This window comes from Sus scrofa, chromosome 6, assembly GCF_000003025.6.
Source record: "Sus scrofa isolate TJ Tabasco breed Duroc chromosome 6, Sscrofa11.1, whole genome shotgun sequence".
NCBI classification, from domain to species: domain Eukaryota; kingdom Metazoa; phylum Chordata; class Mammalia; order Artiodactyla; family Suidae; genus Sus; species Sus scrofa.
In genome coordinates this window covers 39733670-39746394 of record NC_010448.4, presented here as the reverse complement: position 1 = coordinate 39746394, position 12725 = coordinate 39733670, and the positions used below count along the sequence as shown (strand labels likewise).

At 52.0% G+C, this 12725-nt stretch overlaps 1 protein-coding gene across 1 annotated transcript; it reads right to left on the bottom strand.

Annotated features, from left to right (window-relative positions):
- On the bottom strand, window positions 423-11872 carry POP4 (POP4 homolog, ribonuclease P/MRP subunit). Its single transcript, XM_003127004.4, has 7 exons — window positions 11625-11872; window positions 9344-9396; window positions 7231-7454; window positions 5874-5951; window positions 5633-5694; window positions 3361-3462; window positions 423-2416 (listed from the first exon to the last, which is right to left on the bottom strand). The coding sequence occupies exons 1-7, from the start codon at window positions 11629-11631 to the stop codon at window positions 2280-2282; spliced, it is 663 nt and encodes a 220-aa protein (XP_003127052.1). The 5' UTR covers window positions 11632-11872; the 3' UTR covers window positions 423-2279.

Genomic DNA, 12725 nt, shown 5'->3' with positions numbered 1-12725 from the left:
AGTGCACACACGAGGCAGATTTCACTGTCTCACAGGTGTCTTGCAGGGCCAAGGCCCCACTGCCCTCTGTGACAAGCCCAGTGCTGCTGGCCAGCCCCGTGCATTTCCCTTTGCGGCGGTTACCATGGCCTCGCTGGGAAGGCTCACGCTGAGCCAGTGCCCAGCCTGGTTCTGCCTGGAAAGACGGCAGGGTCCTCAGGCCATAGGACCTAGTGGCCTCTATAAGCAGGCTGTGGGGACAAAAAGGCATCCCAGAAACAGGCGTGCACAGCAGCAGCTCGGTGGCAGGTGAGCCTTCTCTCCAAGTCTCCCTGGGGAGAGGGAGCGAGGTCTGCAAATTAAACAGCTGCTCACATGGAAACTTGAGTTTGTGCCAAACGAAAAACAGATTCCACATGGCAAGTGGTTCCAACAACTTTTCTGGAAAGCAACTCTGTATTTACACAACATTAGCCGCCTTTTACATGGCAGAGGAGGCGGAGAGAGCGGGGTTAGGAAGTCACAGCACAACACTGTTACCAGTGTGGCACTCTGAGAGAGCCAGGGGAGCAGAGCCGTTTCACACAGAAGACAGAGGCTCCCTCGGGGAAGCCCAGGGAACAAAGGGACCACATTGTGCACTCTGGATGTATCTTGCCATCCTTGGGGCCACCCCCCGCACCATCAAAAGTGTGGCTCTGAAGCTAGACTATGGGGTTCAAATCCCAGCTCTCCCGCTCAGGCAGTAAGGCGCTGGGCAAGGGAGGATTCTGAGTCTGCATCTCCTTGTGGCCACATTGAGGGCTGTCGCTGGGTCAGGGTGTCCTGCGTGAGATGGTGCCCCTGGGACTTGTGCTCTGAACCACAGGGAGCAACGGTCAGACTGGGGAAGCACCCTCCAGGAAAGTGAGGGACACCACATGCAGACAGAGCAGGGTCTGTGGGAGACCAGTGTCTGTGCCCACCCTTCAGGGGGCGCAGAGGCACAGCTAGGCCTCCTCAGCCCCCTGCTATAACGCGGTCAGGGTTGGCACGTCCCCCTCCACCACGGCAGTTCTCGTCCAGTGTGGAGTCTGAGTGTGGAGTGCTGAGAGCGAGGCCTCTGGCATCGCTGTCCTCTTGGTGCGGAAGGAAAAGCACATGAATTTGCCGCCAGGACCGCTTCTGCCCTCACTGTGTGGGCCAGCAGCACACGCTCCTCAGAGCAAAGAGGGGACAGGATCTTCTGAGCCACGTGGTTTCCTGATACCAGACCCTGGAAGGCTGGTCCCCACACTATTCTCACTCAGCAGGCTTGTGCACAGGCCCTGCATGGAAGGGACCCACCTCCTGGCCCAGGGCACGCTGCCCACAGGGCTAGGGTCAGAGGGAGCCAGGGCCCTCCCCCCCAGCAGCAAAAATGGACCTAAGATGGCAACAAAGGTGCCACCGCTGGGGACTCAGGCATCTCAGTAGGTTAGACCTTGGGAAGAGCTGCAGTCTTATTTCCCCTTCAGCCTACCTTCCTCTGGAGCCTAAGAGACTCAGGAATGAGGACGCTCTGCAGGCTGAAGCGCCCTCTAGGGGAACAAGCATTAACAAGCACACCTCGGCCCGACCCTCTGCCCAGCCCAGTTCCGACCCCCGAACGACTGGCTCCTGAGTCATTCAGCAACTTCACCACTCATTCCTCTTCAGTTTTCTTGAATTAGCAAAGTAAATCTCAGATCCAAGACCTTGATAGTGGGCATGGTTTAAAGTGATGTGCCAAAGATGCCAGGGCACCAGTGAACTTGGGAGAGGCGATGCTTGAGGGCGGCTTCCACAGAGCAAAAAGTAAAGGCGCAATCCAGGGGCAGCCTCGGGCCTCCCCTTCCCTCCTGGCTGTGCTGCAGGAGGCGCTCCTGTCCATGGCTACGTGCATGTTTGTTATCAGGTAAACAAGCGATTCATCACAGAACATACCGAAAACACAGAAAAGTAGGAAAAAGCAATGAAAACCAAACAGTCCCACTATTCAAGTCAACCTGTTATCAATCCTGGTGTGTTCTGCCAATCTCCTCTCCCCACGGGCGTAATACAAAAACAAGAGCACCTAGAAAGACCTACAAAGCACCCCAAAAGACCACACCGCTTGTCCCTGCCTTCGGCGCTCAGGACACTATACTTCTGGCCAGATGATGAAATGTCCTTAGCTCTGACTGAAACCGGCTGAGGTGGTCTAGAACCAGAACTGGCCTGACCACCTCTTCCCAGAAAGGAGGGTATTTAGGGTTTCCAGTTTTCAGCTGCCATAAACAATCCCCTTAGGCAGCAAGAGCTCACAGGTCAATTGTTCCCTTGGCTTTGAACTTCTTCGCAGACCGCTCGCTCGACCGCAGCTGGAATTTGCTCCCATAAATGTAGGAAATAAAGCCGTCGATCTCCACAGTGAACACACAGTTCAGCTTGGGGATGACTGAAACAAACAACAAACAACAAACCAGGGGAACAAGGATGAGGAAAAAAAAAAATCCTGGCAGTAAATTCACTTTCACGGAGAATGTGATTTCTAAGATGTTTGTATGAGAAAGTGCAAAAAGCTAATGGGAAATGGAAGAAAGTAGCACCAAGATTACAGAAGGCCAATTTATCTACATTTTAAATATACCTCAGCACCTAATTTGCAGGGTAAAAGGCTATGGACCAAACTTCCAGAAGCAGAAACTCCCAGGAAAACTGCCAGAAACAGGTCCTGCCCTATAACTTTCAGATGGACTCATGGCTTTAGGTTTATTGGGGAAATGCGTATACCACTTCCTGAGGCTTAAAAAGAGAACAGAAGAATATATAGGGAAATGGAGGAAGCAGCAAGAAACCCAAGCTCAAAAATTTCAGGAACAAAAACCTCCCGCTGTGGCCTTGAAATCTCTGATCAGAGGTGAGGGGGAGGCAGTGAGCTGGAGCCCATGGGGCGGGTGAGCTTGCACTTGCTCCCTGGAACCCCCAGGGGCACGGGCAAGGGCGCAGCCTGGGAATCCCAGGGGTGGGCGGGTGCCACCCCAGCTTCCTCCCTGTTGTCAGTCTGGCTCTGGACCTCTGGGAGGAGCAGTCTTTGGGCAGGTGGGGCGGGGGGGGGGGGTCCCAGTCCAGGAAACAGAGCCAGGTGTCTGGAGGCACAGCCACGCAGCCCTTCCTTCCCCTGATCACATCTGGTCAGGGCTGCTGGCTGGGCTCACCAGCGCCTCAGGGAAAGCCCTGGGTGCCGGGATGGTCTCTGCAGGCTTGGAACGTAAGGTGGCAGGCAACGCACAATCTGTGCGGACTTGAAAGGCCCACCGGACCCTTACAGCCAAGAGGAAAGGGCTGATGAATCGGCTGGGGAGGCCACAGCCCACAGCGCCCTCAGATCCAGTAACATACCTTTCAGGCGGTCTTCTTTGGTGATAATTTTGAAAACGTGCTTTGTTTCCTGTAGAAGGATGCCTGTAACCCCCACATAGGAGGGGCATTTGGATTTTGTAACTGCAAAGGAAAAGGGTGGTTCAGGGCTCAGGCCTCTGTGGTGTTGAGGGAGCCACAGCGGCCAGGCCTGCAGAGGCTGAGGGCTCTGGTCCCAGCCTTGAGCCGGCAGAGTGAGAAAGAGCCCCCAGAGAGGCACCATGAAGTGGAGGCTCCTCAGCTGGGCAGAGACAAGCGGGATAAGAACCCAAGCTTCCCAGTCCCTTGCTGATGGCTCTGTAGCCTCTGGACTGCTCTGCTAAGGTGTCCTTTGGAGGGCCTGCTGCCATAGGGTCCTGGGCAGGTTCTAGAGCCAAGAGGTCACACATGTATCCAGCCCCACCAAGGCCCAAGTCGGATTGCTCTGGCAGGGCCAAGTCTCACTTTACGAACACCTGTCCATCATGGCCTTTCCACATCCTCCTGAACTCAGGCCAGAAGGGGATCCCACTAAGGGCCACCCAGCAGTGAGCTGCCCCCACAGGCAGCAGGCCCCTCACTTCCCCAACCCAGGTCCCTGTGAAGTCACACATTCACTGTACACCTGCTATGTGCCTGGCACTGTCCTAGGTAGGTACTGGGCACGGCAGTGAACCAGACTCTCCTGGAGCTGCTGTTCTAAAAGGGGGAGGGGTGGTGTGTATCAAACCAGACAACTGCATTTTCTTTTTTTTTGTCTTTTGTCTTTTTAGGGCCATACTTGTGGCATATGGAGATTCCCAGGCTAGGGGTCGAATCAGAGCTATAGCTGCCAGTCTACACCACAGCCACAGCAATGTGGGATCAGAGCCACATCTGCGACCTACTCCAGCTCATGGCAACACCGGATCCTTAACCCACTGAGCAAGGCCAGGGACTGAACCCGCAACCTCATGGTCACTAGTCAGGCTCATCAACCAGAGCCATGATGGGAACTCTGACAACTGCATTTGCTGATGGTGATGAGTGCTACAAAAAAAATAAGGACCAGGTAAGGAGGTGGGAGAGGGGTCACCTTTAGGGACAGCAGACCCCTGGCAAGTGACATCCAAGTGGGGACCCAAATAATTAGAAAGAATCAGTCTCTGGGTACACAGAATTCTCTGGGCAGAAGGAAGCAGCAAATGCAAAGGCCCTAAGGTAGGGCCAGGCCAGGACAGAAGGAGAAAGCAGGCCAGCGTGGTTAGACCTGGGGCCCAGAGCAGTTGGACAGGCCATGTGGACCACCGTAAGGAGACAGAAAGGACTCAACTTGTTATAAAACCTTCACTCTGGCTGCCTGGTCAAGGGAGGAACCCTATGTCAGCAGGGGGAGGGCTGGGCAGCTTTGCAGTAGTCGAGGGGAGATGGCAGTTGCTTAGGTTTGGGTGTTAGGATGTACTGATGGACTGGAGGAAGAAGAGGATACCTCCTAGGTTTTGCCTTGAACAACCAGGGCGATAGTGGTGCCACTATTAGTGGCACTAACAGTGATTCTCAGCAGTAACCAAGATGACAAAGGCCAGGGGAAGGGCTGAGGTGAGGAGCTTCTGTTTTGGACAGGGAAAGCTCACAATGCTTCCTGTACATCTGGGTAGCTACGTCCAGTGGACATCTGGATTCAAGGAGTTCAAGGGTAAGCTCTGTGCTGGAGAGATGACAACTCGGGAACTGTCACTCCACAGCTGACATGTAAAACCAGGGAGACCAGTTCAGGGTACCAGGCTGTGGGTGATGCTGTGCCCTTTGGGATGCCAGCTGGGATCTCTGTGTAGAGAAGGTACACAGAGGCCATTTAAAGTGTCCAACTGGAGTTCCCGTCGTGGCGCAGTGGTTAACGAATCCAACTAGGAACCATGAGGTTGCGGGTTCGGTCCCTGGCCTTGGTCAGTGGGTTAACGATCCGGCGTTGCCGTGAGCTGTGGTGTAGGTTGCAGATGCGGCTCGGATCCCGCGTTGCTGTGGCTCTGGTGTAGGCCAGTGGCTACAGCTCCGATTTGACCCCTAGCCTGGGAACCTCCATATGCCGCGGGAGCAGCCCAAGAAATAGCAAAAAGACAAAAAAAAAATAAATAAAAAAATAAATAAATAAAGTGTCCAACAAGTGGTGAGAACTGGTTACAACGACAGTCATCTCCCACCCTAAGCGCTGGCAACGGGGGGATATCTGTGTGGTAAGGAGTGGCCGCTGAGTGGTGGCTTGGGCATCCAGATGATGAGCTTCTAAGCAAATTACCTGAAACAATAGCGCCGTGAAGATCTGCCTTCAGAAGTTTAGCCTGAATCATCTGCGGCTGCCTATGAGATAAACAGAAGCCCCTAATGAATACCATGAAAAAGAATTCTGAAAGAAATGAACAGGTCTACAAGCTTCTGCGGCCAGGCAATTCCGAGAGCAGGCTCCCAAGGCTGCTTTCACAATGATCCTGAGACTTGGGCTCGGCCCCAAAGGACAAGGCTTTAGAAGTGCAACTCACGTGTCTGGTTTGAGTCCATTGCACAGATCCCGAATGTACTGTTTCCAGAGTTCGTGCAGAGGGAGAAAAAGACTGTACCTGTGGCAAAGTCAGAAAGAGGTAAAAAGTTAAGCAAGGTGAGCCTGGGAGTCTAACATCCGAGGAGCAGAGAGCTTGGCTTGATATCAAGGACCACGATCTGGCTCACTGGGGCCTGGGCGTAAAGCCTAGTTCTACTCTGGATAACAGCACGAACATCTGGTGCTGTCACCTCTCAAACCTCAGTTAACTCACTGGTAGGAGCCTCTTGAGGCTAAGCTTTTGCTAAAGAGAAGAGGAAGGTGCTGTCTTCCTCTGCTCCTTCACTCTTCTTGCTGTATATGCAGCCATAACGGCCGGGGCTCAAGCAGACATCCTAGACCATGGAGCAACCCCTCACGATAGTGGAGCAGGAAGGATGTGCCCGGGGCTACATTCCTGGTTCTCTGATGGCTGTGACTGCTGCCAGCCCATGACAGTATTCATCTGGGCTTCTCTTCATAAGAGAGAAATAAACTTCAATTTTATTTAGGCCACTGCTATTTTGAGGTTTTCTGTATAGGAAGTGGAACCCAGTAAGCCCTCAGGAAACAGGAGCTGGTGGTTGTCATACGTTCCTATGCAAGGGGACGGGTCTAGAGGGTGAGCGAGAAGTAGTGGGGCCAAGGGGAGGGAGCAGCTGAGAGGACCCCGAATGGACCTTCCTGCTGCTTCACGGGGACTCCGTTTACCAAAACTACTGGTTAGAGAAATGAGAACCTCAAGCTTAAATCCAAAGTGGACTCTATCCAAAGTGGCCCACCAGGGGCAGGAAGCAGTCCCTTCCTCCTCCCAGAGCTGCTGATCTTGTGAGGGGCCATGAACAAGGTGACAGACTGTCTTGTGGGAAGTAGGAAGCTATTTGGCTACAGATCTTGAAGCAAGAGCCTGTGAACAGTCCTAAGACATGCAAATGCAGAGCTGTGGCCAAGGAGGGATGGAACGTGTCCTCCCACAGAGAGTGATGTGTCTCTTTCAGAAACTTCCAAAACATGTGGGCAGCATGTTCTTTGGCAATAAAACCCCAATGGGTGATTCTGTCTAGTGCTATTAAAAGCTACAAAGAGATATATGTTAATACCAGTTCCTCTTTTTCTAAGAAAACTGAAAGACAAATAGCCTGTTGCCAGGGGCAACAGACTCACTCAGGGCACCAGGAGTCTGAACAGTGGAGCTACCACAGAAGTCCGGCAGAAAAGCCAAACCCAAAGTCTGAATCCGTAAAGGAAGGCTGCCCCCTTGTGGCAGAAGCGAGAGAGGCTCTCCTATCTTAAGCCAAGGCGGGAAGGGCCTGGCATACCTCTGCTGTTCTGGTTTAATGTCAAAGAGCCGCAGCTCCCTCCTCTGCTTGGCAGAGAGGCCTCTGGATTTCTTTTTCTTTTCCTTTTGCTTCCGGTGAGTGAAGTACTCCAGAACGACGGCCTTGCGTTGCAGGAGGTCCTCCCGGACTTGCTGGCTCATGTGGGGCATGCTCCGTTTCAGGAAGGCCCTCACGAAGGCCTCGGCCCGCTGGGCGCCCGTGTGCTGTGCAGGAACAAGATGGCATGGGGTTCACTGCTCTGGCTGGGGCCACCCAGGCCCCCAGGCCCCCAGGCCCTCCCGCACATGCTGCAACAGCAGATGAGCCGCCTTTGCTGACCCACCATCTACCCAGCCGGGCTCACACAGTCTCTCTCGTCTGCCGGTTCACCACCCCAGCTGGCCAGATGCATGTGTCCCATTCAAATGCCAACGCATGACTGCCACAAACAGCCATGTAAACTTCCAACTTCCTACCCTGCTTTTCTGAGGTTATTCTGATCCCAAGAACACTATTACATCTGAAGAAAAGACTTCACTCATTCCTGGCAGGGAGGAAAGCTAGAGAAATGTTATGACAATGGTTTTTAAATAGTCACGTTCAGATGAAGGCAGCTTAGAGTAGAATCAAGCTATGGCCTGGGAGGAAGTGACCCTAACACTAGGAAAAACGGCGTCACCAAGCATCCGGGGGGGGGGGCAGCCACCACAGGGAGGGATTTTGACAGGGTGGTCGCATCGCAATACTGTTGAGTTTCCAGCCTTGTGGATGCGGCGTGGCTACTCTCCAAGTCTGCTCTGGCATCACGTGGGCAAAGAAACTGTCAAGCGTATCTTGGCCCCGGGTGTTCACTCTCCACACAGAGCCGAGTGTCATGTGACTGCGGCTGAGCACCTGCTCTTCGAGAGGACTTCTGAGCAAAATAACTGTCACGATTATGTGTAATTCTTGAAAGAACTCCAAGCACCGCTGTCTTTCAAGCTGGAGTTCTACCAGGCTATTCTTCACTCAGCTGCCTCTGCCCACATGTTTGCCATGGTCCTGGGCAGCACTGCCTGCCGAGGTCCTCCCTCAACTGGGTCACTTCCTGTACCTCTGCTGCACTAACAGGGCTGCGAACATCTTGAGGCCATGTCAATAGTAATGAAGCTCTCACTTCATGGGGGAGAAGTGGGCACAGGGGCGGGTGGGAGGTGGGGATAAAGATGGGATATAGGCCACCTTCAAGGTAGCTCATGATACAGTCGGCCGTCAGCTTCAGCTTTGTACTTTTAGATGGTAAGTAAAAATTCGTTATCACCATGGTTATTCCTGTACAAGGACAATTATTCTGATTCTTTAAATACCTGAGGGCCCATCTTTCATGGAGAAGCCAAAAGTGCATCCGTCTTTCAAAGTTTTGTCTTCAAAGTAACTCCCTTGGAGTTCTCATCGTGGTGCAGCGGAAACGAATCTGACTAGGAACCATGAGGTTCTGGGTTCAATCCCTGGCCTCGCTCAGTGGGTTAAGGATCCAGTGTTGCTGTGAGCTGTGCTATAGGTCACAGACTCGGCTCGGATCCTGCATTGCTGTGGCTGTGGGTTAGGCCGGCAGCTGTAGCTCCAACTGGACCCCCAGCCTGGGAACCTCCATATGCCATGGATGTGACCCTAAAAAGCAAAGAAGGAAAAACAAAAACAAAAACAAAAAAACAAAAAACTCCCTCATTCTGAGTCACCAGTGAAACTTCTGTTTGTAGTACCCAGATATAATCCATAAATGACAATTAGGAAATGTGACCTGCCTGGCCTCTTCAGGAGTGAAGGGAGCACAGTAACAAGGTCAAAAGACAGTGCCTGCCACAGCAGCTTCCAGGTGAGCGCAGCCCGGTGTCCCCTACACAGTGGGAGACGACACTGATCCTGAGTTCCAGTTAACCCAACTTGACTCTGGTAGCATGGAAAGGGAGACCCAGGGGAACAACAGACCCCGATTAAGCCTAACATGTCTGCTGGAAACGTGAGGAGTAAAACGTGGGAAAGGATGGCTAAAACAGCCCTACGGGTGGAGAAGCCACGGAGCCATGTCTGCCATCACCTCTGTTGCTCCCAGACCTCCTGCCAAGCACTGTACCTGAACATCGAACTCTTTCGCCTCTTTCTGAGAAAAGGCATTGTAGATCACACCTGGGGGATTTAAAACAAACAAACATGAAACAAACAATTCCGATCACTATGGCTTATAAGACCCAAGCCTTTTCTAATCATGAAAATAACCATGCTTATTCATGGAGAGAAGATACCAATGGTACAAAGAGCATAGCTTCAAAACTTTCCTGGACGCCTCCTGTCCTACTGTCCATCCATCCCAGAAGTTCCAAAGGTGTGCTTTAAAATAGTGCTTCTCAAACGTTAAGAACCTCTGTGATCTTGGAAGTTCCCGTTGTGGCTCAGTGTGTAACAAGCCCGACTAGAATCCATGAGGATGTGGGTTTGATCCCTGGCCTCGCTCAGTGGGTTAAGGACCTATGGTCTAGGTCACGGATGAGGTGTGGATCTGGCGTTGCTGTGGCTGTGGTGCAGGCCAGCAACTACAGCTCCAATTCCGCCCCTAGCCTAGGAACATCCATATGCCGCAGGTGCAGCCTTAAAAAGGGAAAAAAAAAAAAAAAAAAATCTCTGGGATCTTATTACAATGAAGAGTCTTGGGTGCCACTTTCAGATCCTGCATTTCTAACAAGTTCTCAGATGCTACTGCAGCTCAGCAGACCATATTTGGAGTTGCACTGGTTTAAAATTCCACAGGTTAGGAGCCCGAGCTCTAGAAGTCTAAAGATGTAACCCATTTAAAAGTTATGAGACAGGGATTTCCAGGATGAAGGAGGTCGGAACTACATTTTGTTAACATTTAGATATTTAAAAAAGACTTGTCACATTTTAATATCTATGAAATTGAGATGCATCATACAACTGATGGTGTCCTAACCTGATAAAATACAGATCTTCAAGCTCAAAATATATATTGCTCAGTGTGGTTTCAATCTTTAAAAACTCTTACGCTCCTGTTTCTTATTTATTTTTTTTTTTTTTGTCTTTTTGCCATTTTTGGGGCTGCTTCCGTGGCATATGGAGGTTCCCAGGCTAGGGATCGAATCGGAGCTGCAGCCACTGGCCTACACCACAGCCACAGCAATGCAGGATCCGAGCCGCGTCTGCAACCTACACCACAGCTCATGGCAACGCTGGATCCTTAACCCACTGAGCAAAGCCAGGGATGGAACCTGAAACCTCATGGTTCCTAGTCAGATTCGTTAACCACTGAGCCAAGGTGGGAACTCCCTCCTGGTTCTTAATTTGTCTGAAGAAGAAAACCACACACTGAGGACAGAATATGGGTGTGAACGGAATAAAAATGAGACAAAGACCTGGTTTAAGGGCCAAAAGATTAGAAAGTCTGGTTCATACTAGACTCTGTAAATTCTGCCCCAGCTCTCTTTGTGCTTCTCAGGTACATTGGACCAAGCAAGCCAAAGGGGTTACAAGTTTTATATACACAGTCTGGTTCTCCCTCCAATGGAAGATAGGGATTAAAACCTATCTGCAGGGCCTGGAACCCCCGGAATGACTTTGTGCTTGTCATAGGTTCCTAGCATTAGACGTGGAAGTCTTTTTTTTTTTTTTCCTTTCTGTAACAATAGATATCTAACAGTTAGTGACCCCTCATTACTTGCCATGCCCCTGATTTAAAGCTACATACATTTTATCTCATTACACTTTCTGAACAATCCTTTAAAGGAGCTATTATTCCTATTCTATACTAAGAAAACTGAAGTTCAGATACGCTGAGACACTGGATCACATACATAGGAAGTGAGAGAGGTGGCCCTCAAAATCCAGTTTTAAAGGTGTCACTCCCCTGCCTATAACTGTCCTGGGTGCTTGCTCCTCTCCTTGGCACACCTCTTCTCTGCTCAACTCCCAAAGCTTTGGTTTAGTGATATCGTTCCCCAGCACGCTCCCTGAGCTTTACACTAGGGAAGAGTCCCTCACATAACATCAGGCTGGGCAGGCACCTTCATCAGTACCTTACACAAAGGTAAACAGGGTTGCAGAGAGGAGCAGGGCCTTGACCAGGCCACCCAGGGAGGTACTGGCCAAGTTCGGCCAGGGCCTTGGGCCCTCCTCTAGCACCACACACGACTGGCAGCGCCCCCGAGATTAACCTGCTTCCAGCTCTGCCATCAATCCCTAGCTCAGAGACTGAGCCAGGCACACTGGGACTCCCGTGCCTTAGTTTTATTTATGTTAAGGAGGGATAATTCCCACAACAGTTCCACCAGCACCCACATCTAGTCTCCGACTCTTTACACCTCACTCCACCCCTCTCCAAAGTCGTGGCCCTCAACCTGGCTTACTCTTCATTCTCGGACCGCTTCCGGTGCGCTTTTCTGACGTCTCCTTCAGCGTCGCTCCCTCTTTACCTCCCTCTACTTTCTTCAGCAGCCTCGACTACCAAGCCTCTCGCCAAAGTTTGTGGCGGAGAGGTTTCCTGTGTCTGAAGTCGCGCGGTATGCTACATTGATACCAACACGCTCCTACTTTTAGCTGGAGTCGCTGCCCCAAACTCGAGGTTGGCGCCCCTGTGACGTCACCGACGCGCGCCGACCTAGGTTGGCGCATGCGCCTTGGGGCGGACTCCGCCGCACAAAGCGCCGTGGGGCTCTTTTCAGTTCGTGTGTTTTCTAGGCGAGGGAAGGCCAGAGGCAGTAGGGTTGGAGTTGGGGTGTGACATGCTTATGAAAGCCTGGAGTAGAGAGAGGCGGGTCGACTTGGAGAGGACTCGAGGGAGGTTGGGCCCCCGGGGTGGGTGGAAACGGGTTGGGGCGGGGCGGGGGGTGGTGATGGAGGAAATGAGTCTCTGCGGTCCCTGGTGAGTGCTCTCTACAGACCATCTGAGGCACTGAAGGATAGAAGGCTTAGGTTCTTATTCTGTCTGCTGTTAGCTAGGTGTGCAACCTCGCTTAAGGCACTTCCCATCTCTGGGCCTCACTTTTCCCCGTTCTGCTTAGTGGGGTTGGACTTGATGGTCTCAGAGTTTTCTAGAGGCTCGGCATATTAGTTTCCGTCAATAAGATGAAAGGCAAGGAGGAGTTCCTGCCGTTGGACAATGGGTTAAGAATCCGACTAGAGTGACCAGCGGTTAGATTCCCCCGGGCACCCCGGGCAGTGGGTTAAAGGATCCTTTGTTGCTACGGCTACGGCTCAGGTCTGAGCGCCTGGGATTCAATCCTTGCCCTGGAACAACTTCCTTATGCCGCGGGTCCGGCCTTAGGTTGAACAAAAAAAGTTAGAAGGCAAGGAGTTGATTCCCATTGCCCCGGGGTTGGGTTCAAGAAGTGTGTCAAGAAGGCCTGGGTGGAGGCCTCTTAGAAGCTACCTTAAGTTTTGCTGAGAGCTGGGCCTGGGTAGGGCCCTGCTCTGGAGAGAAAAGCAATACAGAGAGGTTCTGTGGTGGC